We start from the raw sequence: 19820 nt of genomic DNA, 5'->3' as shown, positions 1-19820 counted from the left end.
AAATTATATTTTACTTTCTAATGATACATTGAAACTTATAAAAAATTTAATTCAGGATTTTGGAATAAAATTAAAATACTTGTTTGGAGAAAAGCAAGAATAAAACAGTCTTTAATTATGCTTTCCATCTGTCAAGCACATTTGCCACTGTAATGATTGCTTATATAGATGTATTATTTTGTTTTATGTAATTGTTGGGTATTTGTAACTCATTGAGTATTTATAACTCATTGAGTATATATAACTGTATTTTTTTAGACAGTCATTTTCCATTAAAAAAAGAAAAATACCGCAAATTGAATGAAAATAGTCTATGTTATTAATAAATAGACTTAGTTGAACATAATTTGAGTGTTTTCCTTACTCTTTTCAAAATTGTACTTATTTGATGTAGTATGCATTATGACAAGAATAGGATTTGAAATTTGATTGACCTGAGTTTTTTGAGCTGACCTGGAGAAAGCTAAAGGTGAGGAAACTGAGTAAATAAAATGGGGGGAAATGACCTATGTCTGAAAATATGGTTCTGAAGATTGGTTGAGCTAATTGTATTAAAGTGCTTAATGGTTTAATGTTTAGAATAGGTGATAATTCTTTTGTGTCCTCTTACATGAGAAAGTTATACAGATGGATTAGAAAAACTAAATTTCCCTAAATGGACAAAGACTATTAATAGGTAATTCACAAAAGAAGAAATACATCTAGTCAGCCTTTTTTGTTCAAGGTAAATATTTTCCCGTTTGCTGTTTTAAATATTGTTAACTTCTTATGTGTAAAAATTTTTAGTTTATATTTTTTGCATTTTCCTTTTTTATTTTTATTGCCCCTAAGTTTAAAAAGATACTTCTTCCCAGCACTTGATAGGAACATAGCACTCAGTGCATACAGAATATGAATTAGTAACTTTTCAGGAGAGCAACTTATCAGTGTATATTACAAAGCCTAAAGAGATGATTTGTCTTTCTTGCAGTTATTCTAAAGAAATAATCAGAGGTACAGTGATTTATATAACTAATGTTCATCACAGCATGATTTATACAGCAAAAAACTGGAAACGGTTTGACAGTTGGAGACATTACATATAATGCTGAAGCCAAATGAGAGAATACTAATTTTGAAAAATGTTAATGATGTGATATTAAACAGAATAGTATTTAAAAGAATATAAACTACAATCCTCAATTTCTTAGATTAATTCAGGCAAAGAAAGACAAATATCATGTGTCACTTATATATATGGAATCTAAAAGTATTACCAAAAGACCACCCAGAAATTTGTCTCACAACTCTGAAAACTGGAAGTCTAAAGTCAGAGTGTCAGCAGGATTATCTCCTTCTGACATCTAGGACAGAAACATCTGTTCCAGACTGCCTTCTTGGCTTGTAAATGGCCATCTTCTCCTTATGCCTCTTCATATCCTCTTCTCTCTCCCCATGTCTGGTTCCAAATTTCCCCTTTTTAGTAAGAATATCAGTCTTATTGGGTTAAAGCTTACACTAATGAACTCATTGTAACTTGCAAAAAACCAAAAATAGGATTTAAAAGAATATAGATTACAATCCCAAGTTCTTTAGATTGTGCATATATACTTACATTTTCGGAATTTTTCAGATTTTCTGTAATTATTTTATTTTTATAATTAGGTAAAAATAAAGTTATCTGACACCTGCTACACCAGACATTTGTTCCATCATTTTTATATTTTTTTATTAAATTTTTGTTGAATCATTTATTTGCAAAATATTTGTACTAGATGCTGTTCTAACTGTTGAGGCTGCAGCAGTGAATGAGACATACAAAGCCTGTTGTTGAGAAGCTTTAATTCTATTAATATGCTAAATATCATATTAACTATAATTTATACAGTAGTTATTTTGGTGTCAAATGTGAATAGAGGTCATTGTTGTTGAGATGCAATTAAGCTGAGTCTTAAGTAATAATCATATTACTTAAGCACTTGGTATCATCACGTATTAGGCCAAGTGTTTTATATAAATTTTCTCATTTAATCTTCATTCTTAAGTAATTTGCCCATTATTACATGTCCAGTAAGTGGGAAAGCAAGAATTCAAACCCAGATCATCTGTTTCCAGAGTCTTTGTTCATTTTTGAACAGTTCCTGAGCAAGTGCTCAAAAATATTTGTTGATAAAAATATTTCATGAATATTTTTATAATTTTAGGTATACCTTCTGGGCCTATGTATTCTAGAAAAAAATGACAGAACAAGTAATCATGAACTTTGATACCTTTAGAGCAGTGTACTTACTGTATGCTCTAAACCTCCTTTGGTTGGTCAAATTGAGTTGCTAAAGTTAACTGCTGATTTTGAGCTGCCCATTTTGCATTATTGTGGTATTTACTTTGTGAGCTAAAAACAGGAAAATTGGCTGCTGTAATATATGTCCTGCTTACTGGTTTTCTGATTAAAGAACTGAATCATATGTCTCTCAGGTTCATGCTATGAGATCAGTTGAGTTTTGTCTAGACTTCGCCATGAGATCATGAGACCCCAAAGAGCTTGTCTTTTGACAAGCATAGGGACCTGGTGCAGCTTAGACCTTAGAAAAATGTTTATTGTGTGCATGAATGTGTCTTCTAATTTGAAAGTTTAGAGGACTCAGTGATATAGGCTAAAAGTTGAGGGGAGAAAAAGGTTATAATCTGGGAAAAAAGTTAAGGCTCACTGGCCAGCATATCTTGACTTTTAGTGTATAAGAGACTTGCCAAGGGCTTAAATCAATCTTTGGATCCAGGCTTCAAAGATTTTTATCCATAAATGGGTCTGGGGTGTAGTCCTTCTTTCTATATTATTAATAAGTACCCCAAGGAATTCTGAGGCAGGTAGTGTAAGGACTTATAAAAATGCTATCTTTGGTCCTCTTTCTACATATTACATTATTTTCACACACACAACTTATTACATGCTTTAAGACTTGGAGAATACCAGAGGACACTGTATCAGCTGCATACTAACATTTGTTAGAAATTACTTTTTGTATTCTCTGCCTAGCGCCCATCTTGTCTTCTGTACATCTCTCTCTAAATGTTATTGCTTAGAGGTTAAGAAAAAGCAGACACATGAAAGTGGTTCTGTTGCTGGTAGAACAGTTGCTCATTATTTTGCTGACCTCTTTTAAGTTGATATGAAACAAAATATAATCATATAATTTGCTTATAATCTCTTAAGTGACTGAACTGAGACTAGAATTCATAGCTTTTGGTTTCTAGTATGGCATTTTAACCTACTGATCACATTTCTTTCCTTTAGGTTTATTAATAGGCATATTCTATTCTGTTTTAGTAAACTATCAGTTTAATAAACTATCAATTAATTAAACCCATAAATGTATGAATTCTAGATCCAGAATTTTCAGATCATTGTTTTTGTTGTGTTTTATCTTCCTCTTCTTATTGAAAAAGTTTTCTTTGTTTTAGATGATTCAATTTGTAAATATGGCCTAAATTGTTTATACAGTTCCCAGATTTTGAGTGTGCTTATTGATTGTTGCTTTTGCTAAATTTGCAGATGGATTGAGTGATGAGAACAATGATGATCGTGTATTAAAATGCTGTCTTCAGTACCAAGAACTGTTCCCTTGTTCTCTTGTTATTTTGTGCACGTGAGTTTCATAATCATTTCTCTTTTTTTACAATAGCAATTTCTATTAAAGAATTTTTAAAAATCATACTGTAATGACCATACCAAGGATCAAAAACATACATAATATTCTAAATCTCCCAGTAAATATATTCAGTTATATCTCATATTCTTATAATGTGCAAGCTATAGAGGAATGAGATTTGAATCTCATGAAGTTTCATTTCAACTTTGGTTATATGATATTCAGAAAACTTTTGAAAAAGCAAGGGAGAATCAATTTAATATCCCAATAAAATAGTTAGAAATGAAAATCTAACATTTTGGTCATGAGGCAGGAGGGTTAATTAATTAATTTGTTGGGAAAGGCTAATGTATGTTGCAGTTATATCCTGAGTGCCTGTAACAGAGTTACAGTTGGAATTCTGGATCTACCACTTATCAGCTTTATGACCTTGGAAAGTTGCTTAATGTTTCCTTACATGTGAAGCATAGGTAGAATAATAATACTTGCATTTATGAGGATATTATGAATATTTAATCAGAAAAAATATGCATGTATGACTTGGAAGAGTGCCTCGTACATAAAATTATCTCAGTAAGAATTTTTCCTCCTTCTCCTGTCCTCAATCCATTCCTCCATTCCCAACTAATATATTCATAAGTTAGTTCTAAGGTAAAAGTAACATAATGTTAAGCCAAATTGTATTTATCATGTATGAGAAAAGGCTCTATAGGAACTGATAAGAGCAATTTTAATTTGTAGTTTTAGTCTGAATTGTATTCACTTCAGAATAGAGTTTTTACAGTTTCATGATCATACCTAAATTCTCTGAAATGGAGTGATTATGGAAATGAATAGCTTTTAGATTTTTCTTGTAAGAGGGTTGCCAGTTATCATTTTAACTGTGTTCAAAGATAATGTTATTTTTTTTATTTTAAAAGAAACAGTAGAGATTTCTATCTTGACCTTCAAATTATTTATTAATCTAGGACATAATATATCATCCTGGAGTTTGTTGAAGGCTGAAATAGATTTAGTAATATGTTAATCATTTTGAATTTGAGATAAGCTAAAATTGAGAGAGAATTGTTACTTTTTTAGTTCCACTTAGAATGAAAATTGAATTGGTGAGATTTAATCAATTCTCCATTATTTCTACAGTCACTGTTTTGGAATGAACAGATGTAACAGTTTTTAATGAAATGAAAGTTTGTGGTCAAGCTTTACTTTTACCTCTGGCATTGTCATATTCCAGACAAGCCTTTTTTGTTTTTTCCCTATTAAGTGTGATAATCATACTTACTGTGTAAGTCAGACATACTTAATGTGAGGATACATTTTTACTACTTTAAGGGATGATGAGATGATAATTAACATTAATATTAATAATGGCAGTGATAGAAACCTTCTATAAATAGTGCGTACTATATCTCATTCTAAGTACTCTACTCATATTTTTTTTTTTATAAATTTATTTATTTTAGTTGGGGGCTAATTACTTTACAATATTGTAATAGTTTTTGCCATACATTGACATGAATCAGCCATGGGTTTACATGTGTTCCCCTTCCTGGACCCCCCACCCACTTCCCTCCCCATCCCATCCCTCTGGGTCATCCCATTGCCCCGGCCCTGAGCCCTTGTCTCATGCATCGAACATGGAATGGTGTTCTGTTTCACATATGATAATATACATGTTTCAATGCTATTCTCCCAGAATGTCCCACCCTCACCTTCTCCCTCAGAGTCCATAAAATTGTTCTATGCATCTGTGTCTCTTATTCTGTCTCGCATATAGGGTTATCGTTACCATCTTTCAAATTCCATATATATGCATTAGTATACTGTATTGTTGTTTTTCTTTCTGGCTTACTTCACTCTGTATAATGGGCTCCAGTTTCATCCATCTCAGTAGAACCGATTCAAATGTATTTTTTTTTAATGGCTGAGTAATATTCCATTGTGTATATGTACCACAGCTTCCTTATCCATTCGTCTGCTGATGGACATATAGGTTGCTTCCATGTCCTGGCTATTGTAAACAGTGCTGCGATGAACATTGGGGTACATGGGTCTCTTTCAATTCTGGTTTCCTTGGTGTGTATGCCCAGCAGTGGGATTGCTGGGTCATATGGCAGTTCTATTCCCAGTTTTTTAAGGAATCTCCACACTGTTCTCCATAGTGGCTGTACTAGTTTGCATTCCCACCAACAGTGTAAGAGGGTTCCCTTTTCTCCACACCCTCTCCAGCATTTATTGCTTGTAGACTTTTGGATAGCAGCCATTCTGACTGGTGTGAAATGATACCTCATTGTGGTTTTGATTTGCATTTCTCTAATAATGAGTGATGTTGAGCATCTTTTCATGTGTTTGTTAGCCATCTGTATGTCTTCTTTGGAGAAATGTCTGTTTAGTTCTTTGGCCCATTTTTTGATTGGGTCGTTTATTTTTCTGGAATTCAGCTGCAGAAGTTGCTTGTATATTTTTGAGATTAATTGTTTGTCTGTTGCTTCGTTTGCTATTATTTTCTCCCATTCTGAAGGCTGTCTTTTCACCTTGCTTATAGTTCCCTTTGTTGTGCAAAAGCTTTTAATTTTAATTAGGTCCCATTTGTTTATTTTTGCTTTTATTTCCAATATTCTGGGAGGTGGGTCATGGAGGATCCTGCTGTGATTTATGTCGGAGAGTGTTTTGCCTATGTTTTCCTCTAGGAGTTTTATAGTTTCTGGTCTTACGTTTAGATCTTTAATCCATTTTGAGTTTATTTTTGTGTATGGTGTTAGGAAGTGTTCTAGTTTCATTCTTTTACAAGTGGTTGACCAGTTTTCCCAGGACCACTTGTTAAAGAGATTGTCTTTTCTCCATTGTATATTCTTGCCTCCTTTGTCGAAGATAAGGTGTCCATATGTGCATGGGTTTATCTCTGGGCTTTCTATTTTGTTCCATTGATCTATATTTCTATCTTTGTGCCAGTACCATACTGTCTTGATGACTGTGGCTTTGTAGTAGAGCCTGAAGTCAGGCAGGTTGATTCCTCCAGTTCCATTCTTCTTCCTCAAGATTGCTTTGGCTATTCGAGGTTTCTTATATTTCCATACAAATTGTGAGATGATTTGTTCTAGTTCTGTGAAAAATACCATTGGTAGCTTGATAGGGATTGCATTGAATCTATAGATTGCTTTGGGTAGTATACTCATTTTCACTATATTAATTCTTCCAATCCATGAACACGGTATATTTCTCCATCTGTTTGGGTCCTCTTTGATTTCTTTCATCAGTGTTTTATAGTTTTCTATATATAAGTCTTTTGTTTCTTTAGGTAGATATATTCCTAAGTATTTTATTCTTTTTGTTTCAATGGTGAATGGTATTGTTTCCTTAATTTGTCTTTCTGTTTTCTCATTATTGGAGTATAGGAATGCAAGGGATTTCTGTGTGTTAATTTTATATCCTGCAACTTTACTATATTCATTGATTAACTCTAGTAATTTTCTTGTAGTCTTTAGGGTTTTCTATGTAGAGGATCATGTCATCTGCAAACAGTGAGAGTTTTACTTCTTCTTTTCCTATCTGTATTCCTTTTATTTCTTTTTCAGCTCTGATTGCTGTAGCCAAAACTTCCAAAACTATGTTGAATAGTAGTGGTGAAAGTGGGCATCCTTGCCTTGTTCCTGACTTTAGGGGAAATGCTTTCAATTTTTCACCATTGAGGATAATGTTTGCTGTGGGTTTGTCATATATAGCTTTTATTATGTTGAGATATGTTCCTTCTATTCCTGCTTTCTGGAGGGTTTTTATCATAAATGGATGCTGAATTTTGTCAAAGGCTTTTTCTGCATCTATTGAGATAACCATATGGTTTTTTTCTTTCAATTTGTTAATGTGGTGTATTACATTGATTGATTTGCGGATGTTAAAAAAACCTTGCATTCGTGGGATAAAGCCCACTTGGTCATGATGTATGATCTTTTTAATATGATGTTGGATTCTGTTTGCTAGAATTTTATTAAGGATTTTTGCATCTATGTTCATCAGTGATATTGGCCTGTAGTTTTCCTTTTTTGTGACATCTTTGTCTGGTTTTGGAATTAGGGTGATGGTGGCCTCATAGAATGAGTTTGGAAGTTTACCATCTTCTGCAATTTTGTGGAAGAGTTTGAGTAGGATAGGTGTTAGCTCTTCTCTAAAGTTTTGGTGGAATTCCGCTGTGAAGCCGTCTGGTCCTGGGCTTTTGTTTGCTGGAAGATTTCTGATTACAGTTTCGATTTCCGTGCTTGTGATGGGTCTGTTAAGATCTTCTATTTCTTCCTGGTTCAGTTTTCGAAAGTTATACTTTTCTAAGAATTTGTCCATTTCTTCCAAGTTGTCCATTTTATTGGCATATAGCTGTTGGTAGTAGTCTCTTATGATCCTTTGTATTTCTGTGGAGTCTGTTGTGATCTCTCCATTTTCATTTCTAATTTTGTTGATCTGATTCTTCTCCCTTTGTTTCTTGATGAGTCTGGCTAATGGCTTGTCAATTTTGTTTATCTTCTCGAAAAACCAGCTTTTAGTTTTGTTGATTTTTTCTATGGTCTCTTTTGTTTCTTTTGCATTTATTTCTGCCCTAATTTTTAAGATTTCTTTCCTTCTACTGACCCTGGGGTTCTTCATTTCTTCCTTCTCTAGTTGCTTTAGGTGTAGAGTTAGTTGATTTATTTGATTTTTTTCTTGTTTCTTGAGGTACGCCTGTATTGCTATGAACCTTCCCCTTAGTATTGCTTTTACAGTGTCCCATAGATTTTGGGTTGTTGTGTTTTCATTTTCATTCGTTTCTATGCATAATTTTATTTCTTTTTTGATTTCTTCTGTGATTTGTTGGTTATTCAGAAGCGTGTTGTTTAGCCTCCATATGTTGGAATTTTTAATAGTTTTTTTCCTGTAATTGAGGTCTAATCTTACTGCATTGTGGTCAGAGAAGATGACTGGGATGATTTCATTTTTTTTGAATTTACCAAGGCTAGATTTATGGCCCAGGATGTGATCTATCCTGGAGAAAGTTCCATGTGCACTTGAGAAAAAGGTAAAATTGATTGTTTTGGGGTGGAAAGTCCTGTAAATATCAATTAAATCTAATTTGTCTATTGTATCATTTAAAGTTTGTGTTTCCTTGTTAATTTTTTGTTTAGTTGATCTATCCATATGCGTGAGTGGAGTATTAAAGTCTCCCACTATTATTGTGTTATTGTTAATTTCCCCTTTCATACTTGTTAGTATTTGTTTTATATATTGTGGTGCTCCTATGTTGGGTGCATATATATTTATGATTGTTACGTCTTCTTCTTGGATTGATCCTTTGATCTTTATGTAGTGTCCTTCTTTGTCCCTTTTCACATCCTTTATTTTAAAGTCTATTTTATCTGAAATGAGTATTGCGACTCCTGCTTTCTTTTGGTCTCCGTTTGCATGAAATATGTTTTTCCATCCCTTCACTTTCAGCCTGTGTGTGTCCCTAGTTTTGAGGTGGGTCTCTTGTAGACAGCATATATAGGGGTCTTGTTTTGTATCCATTCAGCAAGCCTTCTTTGTCTTTTGGTTGGGGCATTCAACCCATTTACATTTAAGGTAATTATTGATAAGTATGATCCCGTTGCCATTTACTTTGTTGTTTTGAGTTCGTGTTGAAACATCCTTTCTGTGTTTCCTGTTTAGAGAAGATCCTTTAGCATTTGTTGGAGAGCTGGTTTGGTGGTGCTGAATTCCCTCAGCTCTTGCTTGTCTGTAAAGCTTTTGAATTCTCCTTCATATCTGAATGAGATCCTTGCTGGGTACAGTAATCTGGGTTGTAGATTATTCTCTTTCATTACTTTAAGTATGTCCTGCCATTCCCTTCTAGCCTGAAGGGTTTCTATTGAAAGATCAGCTGTTATCCTTATGGGGATCCCCTTGTGTGTTATTTGTTGTTTTTCCCTTGCTGCTTTTAATATTTGTTCTTTGTGTTTGATCTTTGTTAATTTGATTAATATGTGTCTTGGGGTGTTTCGCCTTGGGTTTATCCTGTTTGGAACTCTCTGGGTTTCTTGGACTTCTGTGACTATTTCTTTCCACATTTTAGGGAAATTTTCAACTATTATCTCCTCGAGTATTTTTTCATGGCCTTTCCTTTTATCTTCTTCTTCTGGGACTCCTATGATTCGAATGTTGGGGCGTTTCATATTGTCCCAGAGGTCCCTGAGGTTTTCCTCATTTCTTTTGATTCTTTTTTCTTTTTTCCTCTCTGCTTCGTTTATTTCCATCATTCTATCTTCTACCTCACTTATCCTATCTTCTGCATCCGTTATTCTACTGTTGGTTCCCTCCAGAGTGTCTTTTATCTCCTTTATTTCATTATTCATTCTATATTGACTCCTTTTTATTTCTTCTAAGTCCTTGATAAACATTTCTTGCATCTTCTCAATCTTTGTCTCCAGGCTATTTATCTGTAACTCCATTTTGCTTTCAAGATTTTGGATCATTTTTATTATCCTTATTCTAAATTCTTTTTCAGATAGATTCCCTATCTCTTCCTCTTTTGTTTGGTTTTGTGGGCATTTCTCATTTTCCTTTACTTGCTGAGTATTTCTCTGCCTTTTCATCTTGTTTAGATTGCTGTGTTAGGCGTGGCCCTTCTGTATTCTGGTAGTATGAAGTTCCTCTTTATTGTGGAGGTTCCTCACTGTGGTTGGGGTTGGACAGGTGGCTTGTCAAGGCTTCCTGGTTGGGGGAGCTTGTGCCGGTGTTCTGGTGGGTGGAGCTGGATTTCTGCTCTCTAGAGTGCAATGGAGTGACCAGTATTAATTTTTGAGATGTCTATGGATTTGGTGTGCCTCTGGGCAGCCTGTATATTGATGCTCAGGGCTATGTTCCTGCGTTGCTGGAGAATTTGCGTGGTATGTCTTGCTCTGGAACTTATTGGCTCTTGGGTGGAGCTTGGTTTCAGTGTATATGTGGAGGCTATTGGATGGTCTCTTATTAATTAATGTTTCCCCTGGCTTTCAGTCTTATTCTTGCAGTAGCCTCAAGACTTCTCCTTCCATACAGCATCAATAATAAAACTTTTAGGTTAATGGTGAAAAGATTCTCCACAGTGAGGGATACCCAGAAAGGTTCACTGAGTTACATGGAGAGATGAGGTGGGGGGGGGGGGTTGAGGTGACCAGGAGGGGAAGAGGGGAATTCAAATGTGGAGAGAGCAATCTAGCCAGTAAGCACTTCCCTCTGTGCTTTCCACAGTTTGGAACCCTCAGAGTGGTTCACAGAGATACATAGAGAGGGGGGAGGAAGGTAATAGAGGTGAGCATGAGTAGAAAGGGAGGAATCAAGAGGGGAGAGAGAGATCTGGGCAGTATCCTGTTCCTGAAGTGTTCTCCGGTACCCAGAACACCCTCAGAGATTCACAGAATTGGGTTGAGAAGAGAAGGAGGAGGGTGGGAGATAGAGGTTCCCTGGGGGAGAAGAAAGAGCATCAATAGGGGGAGAGAGTAATCAGGCCAGTGATCACACTCCTGAGTAAAAATGGGTCCTAAAGATTGGGTTCTTAAATGTACAAAATTGATATCAAATATGTAAAACAAAGATTAAAAATCTAGAGTAGAGGTTAGACTCTTATAAAACTTACAATATAAAAAAAAAAGAAAAAAGGAAACAGTGTAAAAAGAAAAAAAACAGTAAAACAGTAAAACAGTAAAAAAAGAAACAGTAAAAAAAGTAAAACAGGAAAAAAACAGTAAAAAAAAACACAAAAGGTATAAGATATATGTATGTAGTTTGCTTCAAAAATAGGGTTTTTTTTTGTTTTTGCAAGTTAATAGTTGGTTATGAAAATGAAAGTTAAAGGTGTAATAGAGGACTTGAAGAAAAAGGAAAGAAGAGAAAAAAAAATTTTTTTTTAATTTAAAAAAAAATTTAAAAAAATAATAATAATAGTAAAAAAATATATATCCCGGACTTTCTCTGGAGCTGTTGTGAGCAGTGTGGGGTCTGCTCAGTTTTAGATAGATCCTTATTCCTGCTTATACTTTTCAAGATCTATAGGTCCTTTTCAATGCAGTCGGTATTAACTACAGGGATTTTAATCTGTTGGCCTGTCCCTTCCAAAGCGCTTCCCTCTGTTTATTTGGCTTCTGTTTGGAGATCTCTTCAGTATCTAATTTCCACCCTGCAAGAAAGGGGTGGAGGTGGTCTCTTTAGGTTCGCTTGTTCAATCGTGCTGTGGGGAGGAAGGAACACTGCAAACCTGGCGTGTGTGTGGTGAGCTCGCAGTGTCTCGGCCGCACTGGGTTCGCCCCCGCTCACGGCGTGTGTGCTTTCCCCGTCTACCCTGCTCAGGCTTCAGGTTACTCAGCCGGGGAGTGGGCCCTGAGATGCGTGCACTTCCCAGGTCTAAGCCGCTCAGGTTCAGGCTCCCGGTTACTCCACAAAGGCGCAGACTCGGTTTCGCCCGCGGCTTGTGCCGTTCCCGGTCGGAGCTGCTCAGGCGGCCAGGAGTTTGGCGAGCGCACTCTCCCCTGTTGGGGCGGTGCGGCTTATCACCTCCCTGGTCCCCGCCTCGGTTTACGGGCGCGCCCGGCTCCGGTGTGCTTTGTGTCGGTTCTGGGGAGCTGGTCTCTGACTGCGACCCTCCCGGTGGCTGTCGACCCTCCGGGATCTCAGGCAGTCTTTGCTTAGAAACTGGGAGCCTGTTTGCAGTTTGGTAGGGGGTGCCCTCTCTGGGGCCGAGTTTGCCCCTTTCCGGCTCTGGCTGGCCCCGCCTGCCTGCTGTGTCCGGCGGGGGATGGGGCGGTTCGCAGCCGGCTAGCTCTCCTCTGGTATCGCTCAGTGCTTTGTTCTGTGAGCGGGCCGGCAGTGCCTTAGAGTTGGGCTTTTTGCGGGATAGTTCTCTCTCTCTGGCTGTCCCACAGTTTAGGTTACTATCTCATGTTAGCTCCCTCAGATTGCCCTCAGGGCACTCGGGCCTGGTCCTTACCCTAGGCAGTGCCGCCCGCTCCTCTCCGTTCAGCCCCCACTTGCTGGTGGCGGATGATGCGAGCGTCTGGGGTTCCTTGCTGGGAGTTGCTTTAGGCACGTAATCTGTGGGTTTTATTTATTTTTTCCTCCCAGTTACGTTGCCCTCCGAGATAAGAAATCTTTCCCCACACCTGCCGGTGAGAGGGTTTCCTGGTGCTTGGAAATTTCTCCTCTTTTACCACTCCCTCCCTGGGACGGGTCTCCGTCCCTAACTCTTTTGTCTCTCTTTTTATCTTTTATAATTTCTCCTACCTCTTTTGAAGATAATGCGCTGTCTTTGTGGAAACCTGACGTCCTCTGCCAGCCTTCAGAAGTAGTTTCGTGAAGTTTGCTCAGCGTTCAGATGTTCTTTCGATAAATTTGTGGAGGAGAGAGTGGTCTCCCTGTCCTATTCCTCCGCCATCTTAGCCCCGCCTCCACCTTACTCATATTTTTAATCTTAAGTATGGGCCATCAACCTCCACTTAATATTTCCAGTCCACATCTCTCTTCTAAACTCTAGACTAATATATTCATCTACTTATTTAATATCTGTTTGGATGTCTCATTGACATCTGAAATCTGCCATCTCCAAAAATGAACTCCTGATCTTTCCTTCTAAACTGTTCTCCATTTGAATAAAAAAGGCCATCTTCTACCCATTTTGCTGAAGCCAGAAACCTCGGAGACATTTTTTATTTCTGCCTTTCCTTCATAATCTTTAGTCAGGCAAATAGCAGGTCTTGTGTGGTCTTCTTTTCTTTACCTACTCTGCCACCATCCTACCTCAAGTGATGTTATTTTTTCTCTTCCTTTTCTTCTCTAAGACCCATTATGCTTTCTACTTCTATATTCTCCTTCATTTATTTTTCAAAAAAGTAATAATGGTATTTTTAATTTTTAAAAAGTTTTGTTATGAAGAATTTCAACAACTTTCAAAGTGAAGAAGAGTTAATCAACTTCTAAGTACCCACCTACAATAATTATCAAGTTTCTACAGTTCTATTACCTTATATTTCCATCTACTCCCTGTGCTCAGTTCAGTTCAGTCGCTCAGTTGTGTCTGACTCTTTGTGACCCCATGAACCGCAGCAGCCAGGCCTCCTTGTCCATCACCAACTCCCGGAGTCCACCCAAACCCATGTCCATCGAGTTGGTGATGCCATCCAACCATCTCATCCTCTGTTGTCCCCTTCTCCTCCTGCCCTCAATCTTTCCCAGCATTAGGGTCTTTTCCAGTGAGTCAGCTCTTCGCATGAGGTGGCCAAAGTATTGGAGTTTCAGCTTCAACATCAGTCCTTCCAATGAACAACCAGGACTGATCTCCTTTAGGATGGACTGGTTGGATCTCCTTGCTGTCCAAGGGACTCTCAAGAGTCTTCTCCAACACCACAGTTCAAAAGCATCAATTCTTCGGCGCTCAGCTTTCTTTATAGTCCAGCTCTCACATCCATACATGACCACTGGAAAAACCACAGCCTTGGCTAGACGGACCTTTGTTGACAAAGTCATGTCTCTGCTTTTTCATATGCTATCTAGGTTGGTCATAACTTTCCTTCCAAGGAGTAAGCATCTTTTAATTTCATGGCTGCAATCACCATCTGCAGTGATTTTGGAGCCCAGAAAAATAAAGTCAGCTACTGTTTCCCCAACTATTTCCCATGAAGTGATGGGACCGGATGCCGTGATCTTAGTTTTCTGAATGTTGAGCTTTAAGCCATCTATTTCTGCTTTATTGACTATGCCAAAGCCTTTGACTGTGTGGATCACAATAAACTGTGGAAAATTCTGAAAGAGATGGGCATACCAGACCACCTGACCTGCCTCTTGAGAAACCTGTATGCAGGTCAGGAAGCAACAGTTAGAACTGGACATGGAACAACAGACTGGTTCCAAATAGGAAAAGGGGTACGTCAAGGCTGTATATTGTCACCGTACTTATTTAACTCCCTGTGCTACAATATGATAATTTTTATACAGTTCTTTTTATGTTGAGGCAAGCTGTATAATGTTAAAATGCCCAAATCTTAACTATACAGTGTGACAATGGATACCCTGGTTGTAGCCCCATGTCCCTCTTGATACACAGAACACTTCCATTACCCCAGAAAATGCGCTCATGCCCGTTTTGTGCCCTTTTTCTAGTTCCTTAAGGTGGAAGCTAAGATAATTTATTTGAGACTTCTGTAAATTTCCCTTTAAGCACTGCCTTAGCTGCATTTCACAAATTTTGATACATTTTTTTAAAAATTCAATTTAATATGCTTTATAATTTGCATTCCTGGTGGTCTGATCTAGTAGTTAACACTCAGTGCTTTCCCAGTTGGGGCTGGGGTTTGATCCCTGGTAAGGGAGCTAATCCTGCAAGCCATGTGGTGCAGCCAAAAAATAAAGAAAATAATCTTTTATAATTTCCCTTTTGATTTCCTTTTGACCTATAGGTTTTTTAGATATTTGGTGCAATTAACTCCAAATATTTGCAAATTTTCCAGTTATCTTCTTGTTATTGATTATACTTTAATTCTGTTATATGACTTGAGAACATAATTTATATGATTTCTGTTCCTTTAAATTTGTTAAACTTGTTTTTGTGGCCATGAAAAAAGTCTTAACTTAGTGAATGTTTTATGTGCTCTTAAGAAGAATTTATTCTGCTCTTGTGGCTTGCATATTCTATAAATTTCATATAGGTCAAGTTTGTTGATAGTGTTGTTTAGGTCTTCTATAACCTTAATATTAATAATTATCTGTCTGCTTATTTTATGATTACTGAGAGAGGAGTCTTGAATTTCCCAACTGTAATTTATTGATTTGTTTGCTTCTCCTTTCCATTCTGTTTGTTTTACTTCGTGAATTATGAAGCTCTGTTGTCAGAGGCGTACACGTTTAGGATAGTCTTCTTGGAGAATTGACACCTTTCTTATTATCTAATCTCATTTTTTGTTCCTGATAATATTCCTAATTCTGAAGTTTCCTTTGTTTAGTATTAATATTACTATTCCAATGTTGTTTGCTTTGTATTTATAATATATATCTTTTTTATCCATTTACTTTTAACCTATCTATATCTTTATATTAAAGTATTTTGTAGATAGCATATAATTGATACTTTTCTTTTTTCCATTCTGACAATTTCTGTCTAATTGGTGAGTTTCTACTGTTCACATTTAATTGGTCCGATCAGAATCTACCATTTTGCTAATTATTTTTTATTTGTTCAGCTATTCTTTTCTTCCTTTTCCTTTTTTTTTCTTGGATTAACTGTGGTGCCATTTTATCTCCATTATTGACTTTGTACCTTTTTGAAAAAAAACTTTATAATGGTTGCCTTAGTGTTCATAATATACATCTTTACTTGATCAAAGTCTGTCTTTAAATAACACTATATTGCTTCATGTGTAGTATAACTATTTTAATATACTTTGAATTTCTCCCCCCATCCATTTTGCTATCATTATTATATATTTTACTTTTACAGAAACAATAGCACAGTACTTTGTAATATTTTTGCTTCATCCATTTACCATTTAAAGGAATTAAAAATAAGAAAGTGAATGTTTTTATCTTGCATTCCATTTTTAGCATTCTTTATTTCTTTTTTTGAATCCAAGTTTCTGTCTGGTGCCAGATTTCTGGTCATATTCCTTTTGCCTAAACAACTTTTACATGTGTCAGTATGTTGGCAGTGAATTTTCTGGTTTTGTTTGTCTGACAGTGTGTTTATTTCTCATTTATTTCTGAAGGATATTTTTACTGGATATGCAATTCTGGGTTGATTTGTTTTTTCTGTTTCTTTGAGTATTTTAAAGGTATCACTCCATTTTCTTCTAACTTGTTTGATTTTTGATGAGAAGTCTGCTATAAATATTTTCTTCCTCTGTGTGTAATGTTCTTTTGGTCTTTTTTTTTCCCTCTCATTGCTTTCAAGATTTTTTCTTTGTCTTTTTTTTTAGCAGTTTGTTTTTAGCAGTCTTTATCAGATGTACCACGTGTTTGTGTGTATGTTTGTGATCCAAGCAGGCATGCTCAGTTGCTCAGACATGTCCAACCCCTTGTGAGCCCATGGATTGTAGCCTGCCTGGTTCCTCTGTCCATGGGATTTTCCAGTCATGAATACTGGAGTGAGTTGCCATTTCCTCCTCCAGGGTATCTTCCCAACCCAGGTATTGAACCTGTGTCTCCTGCATTGACAGGTAGATTCTTTACCACTGAGCCACCTGGGAAACCTGTATTCTTGTGGTAGAGGAGAGGAAATTATTCTGCTTGATGTTCTCTGAGCTTCTTGGATCTATGGTTTGGTGTTCATTTTTTAGTTTTGGAAAATTCTCAGCCATTATTTCTTTAAATATTTAATATTTCTTCTGCCCCATTCCCTCTTTTCTCCTTCTGGTATTACAGAATTAATGTATTAATACATTGTAGTAGTCAGCCTCCAAGATGATTCCAGTGATTTCTTGCCTCTTGGTATCTTTTTGTTTTTGTTTTTTGGCTGCACTGTATCACTTGCAAGATCTTAGTTACCCAATCAGGAGTCAAACCCAGGCCCTCTGCAATGGAAGTGCAGAGTCCTAACCACTGGACCACCGGGGAACTCCTATGCCTCTCAGTGTTAATTCCCTGTGCAGTCCTCTCCTACATTGTACCAGGGTTGGTTGTCTGTGTGACAGATAGCATGCATCAGAAGTGATGGTATGTCACTTCTAAGATTAGTTTATGAGAGACTGGCACTTCCTTTTTGGGCATACTCTTGTTTCTTTCTTTTGGATCACTTGTTCTGGGGAAGTAAACTCCATGCTGTGAATAACTCTGTGGAGATGCCCACATGGTGAGAAACTGAAGCCTCAAGCCAAAGGCCAGTGAAGGGCTAAGCCCTACCAACAGCTACATGAATGAGCACCAATTAAATCATGAGGTGACTGCAACACTGGGGAATAGTATGCTTCAACCTTGTGAGATACCCTGAGCCAGAACCATTCAGTCAAGCTGCTCACAGATCCCTGACTTTTAGAAACTGTGTGAGATAATAAATGTTTTTTTCACACTACTAAGTTTTGGGGATAAATTGTTACACACCCAATAGACAGCTAATACATGCCTGTATATCTGACTATTTGATATTGTCCAACAGCTCTTATATATATATTTTTAACATTTTCTTCTCTTTTGTTTCAGTTTGGGTAATTTCTTTTGACGTGTCTTAACGTTTGGTCTTTCCTCACCTGTGTTGAGTCTACTGAGGAGCTTATTGAAGGCATTTTTAATTTCTTTCTGATTTTACATGCTGTTCACCTTTTTTGTTGAGCTTCCCAGGTGGCGCTAATGGTAAAGAACCCACCTGCCAAAGCAGGAGCTGTAAGAGATATGGGTTCGATCCCTGGGTGGGGAAGATCCCCTGGAGGAGGGCTTGACAACCTACTCCAGTATTCTTGCCTGGAGAATCCCATGGACAGAGGAGCCTGGCAGGCTACAACGCGTAAAGTGACAGAGTTGGACACGACTGAAGAGACTTAGCACGCATGCGTGCACCTTTTCCATTAGAGCCTTTAACACGTTAATCTAAATTCTTTAAAATTTCTTGTCAGATAGCTTCAACTGTCTGTCTGTGTCATATCTGAGTCTGGTTCTGTTGATTACTTTGTCTCTTGGAAGTATATTGCTCTTTTTCTGGGTTGAATTTATATGCAGATTTTAAGACTCAACTCTGTGATTTCCTGCCTTCTTTAGTTTCCCCCTTAACTGTCTGTATGTTTTGGCCTGTGCTACCTAACATTGCCTTCTGACATTTCAAGCCACAAAGGCTCTGACTTTCTGTCCTGAAGCATTGATGAGTTGGGGAATGCCCTCAGGCAAAAAGATAGAAAAGTGTGCTCTTAACCTTTGCAGTGTCTGTGTCTTGAGTGTAGATTCCCCTCCACCTTCTACCTTCATTATATTGCTCTTTAGTGCCTTCAAATAGGTTTTGTTTTGTTGCCTTTTTTGTTGTTGTTTTTGGTCTAAATTTTCTAATTCTATGGGAAATTAGTCTGACCAAGCTACTTTGCCATTAACAGAAGCTGGAAGCCTACTAGTCTCAAGAACAACAATTTGTTAAACACAGATCTGATGTCATTTCTGCATTGAAGCCGTTAAATCTCTTTTCATTTATTAATGTCCTTGACTTTATCTGTAGCCACTTAAACTGGTCTTATCCACTATTTCTAATCATCCTGGCTTCTTTCAGCATATGGCAAATTCACATCATTTGTCTTAGGCCCACTCTAAATAAATTTGTAATTGCCTACCGGGTGTAAATCATTTATTTTATTATGGCTCTTAATGTTTATTTTTCTTGGGATGATCGTATTCTTGTGTTCAAATCCACCTCCCACTTACCGGGTATAACTTTGGACAAGTTACTTAACCTTTTTATACTTCAGTTTCTTATGTGTGAAATGGGGATAAAAATTAGTACCACTCCTACCTAAGAAGTCTGTTGTGAGAATTAAATGGATTGATATATATGTAAAGCGCTTAGCATAGTTCCAGGAAAACATTCACTATGTAACAATAATAACAATATGTAACAAAATAATTATAATAATTATTCTCAAAAGCTAAGATGATATGACTCTAGTGTATGATAATTTATCTTCTGCATTAAAAAATTATCCTTTGTTAATATATGTACTGAGAATCATCAGCCTCTGATTAGATTCCATGTGATTTTAGTTGCCATGTGATTTGTCTTATAAAAAATAAAATATTTTTTCCTCCTAATCCAACCTAGGGATGATAGAAATTTAAGAAACAAAGGCCTAATAAGTGGTGTGAAGTCACTCAGTAAAGAAGAATTGAGTGCAGAGTTATTAAACTTATCTCTGAACACAGATGTATGTCATCAGCCTTGTATATCTAAACAACAATTGAAAGCAGGTAGTATTCTTACTACAAATAATTAGAAGTATATCTTATTTTGTGTACTAAGAATATTGACAACAGTTGGAATTAATAGTAAATTTTTATTTTGTACATTTAAAGAAGCATTGTTTGGAGTATTTGCTGGCACATAAATGGTAGAAATGAATGAATATTATAATGGTGATCCAAGAAAAAGCATACACTATTGCCTTCTATATATATATATTTTTTTTTTTTTTTTAAGATTTGAGACATTTACCCTTCTCACCAGAGTCCTTTCTAAGGACACCCTGTTAACATCAAGCCCAGACATGA

The 19820-nt window shown here is 36.6% G+C and overlaps 1 protein-coding gene across 22 annotated transcripts in view; it reads left to right on the top strand.

Annotated features, from left to right (window-relative positions):
- Nucleotides 1-19820, top strand: part of SWT1 (SWT1 RNA endoribonuclease homolog) — a 109973-nt gene that overhangs the window by 30712 nt on the left and 59441 nt on the right. For all 22 annotated transcript variants that reach the window (XR_014054358.1, XM_081492212.1, XM_081492207.1 and 19 more), the window contains 2 exons: nucleotides 3530-3623; nucleotides 19375-19520. Coding sequence is in view for 21 of the 22 variants with exons in the window: in XM_081492212.1 (XP_081348338.1) it covers nucleotides 3530-3623; nucleotides 19375-19520 (240 nt within the window). In the remaining variant the exon portion in view is untranslated. The remainder of the gene's footprint in view (nucleotides 1-3529; nucleotides 3624-19374; nucleotides 19521-19820) is intronic.

This window comes from Giraffa tippelskirchi, chromosome 5 (assembly GCF_054371585.1).
Source record: "Giraffa tippelskirchi isolate mGirTip1 chromosome 5, T2T-mGirTip1v1.2.pri, whole genome shotgun sequence".
Lineage (NCBI taxonomy): Eukaryota > Metazoa > Chordata > Mammalia > Artiodactyla > Giraffidae > Giraffa > Giraffa tippelskirchi.
This window is presented reverse-complemented; position numbering and strand designations above follow the sequence as displayed.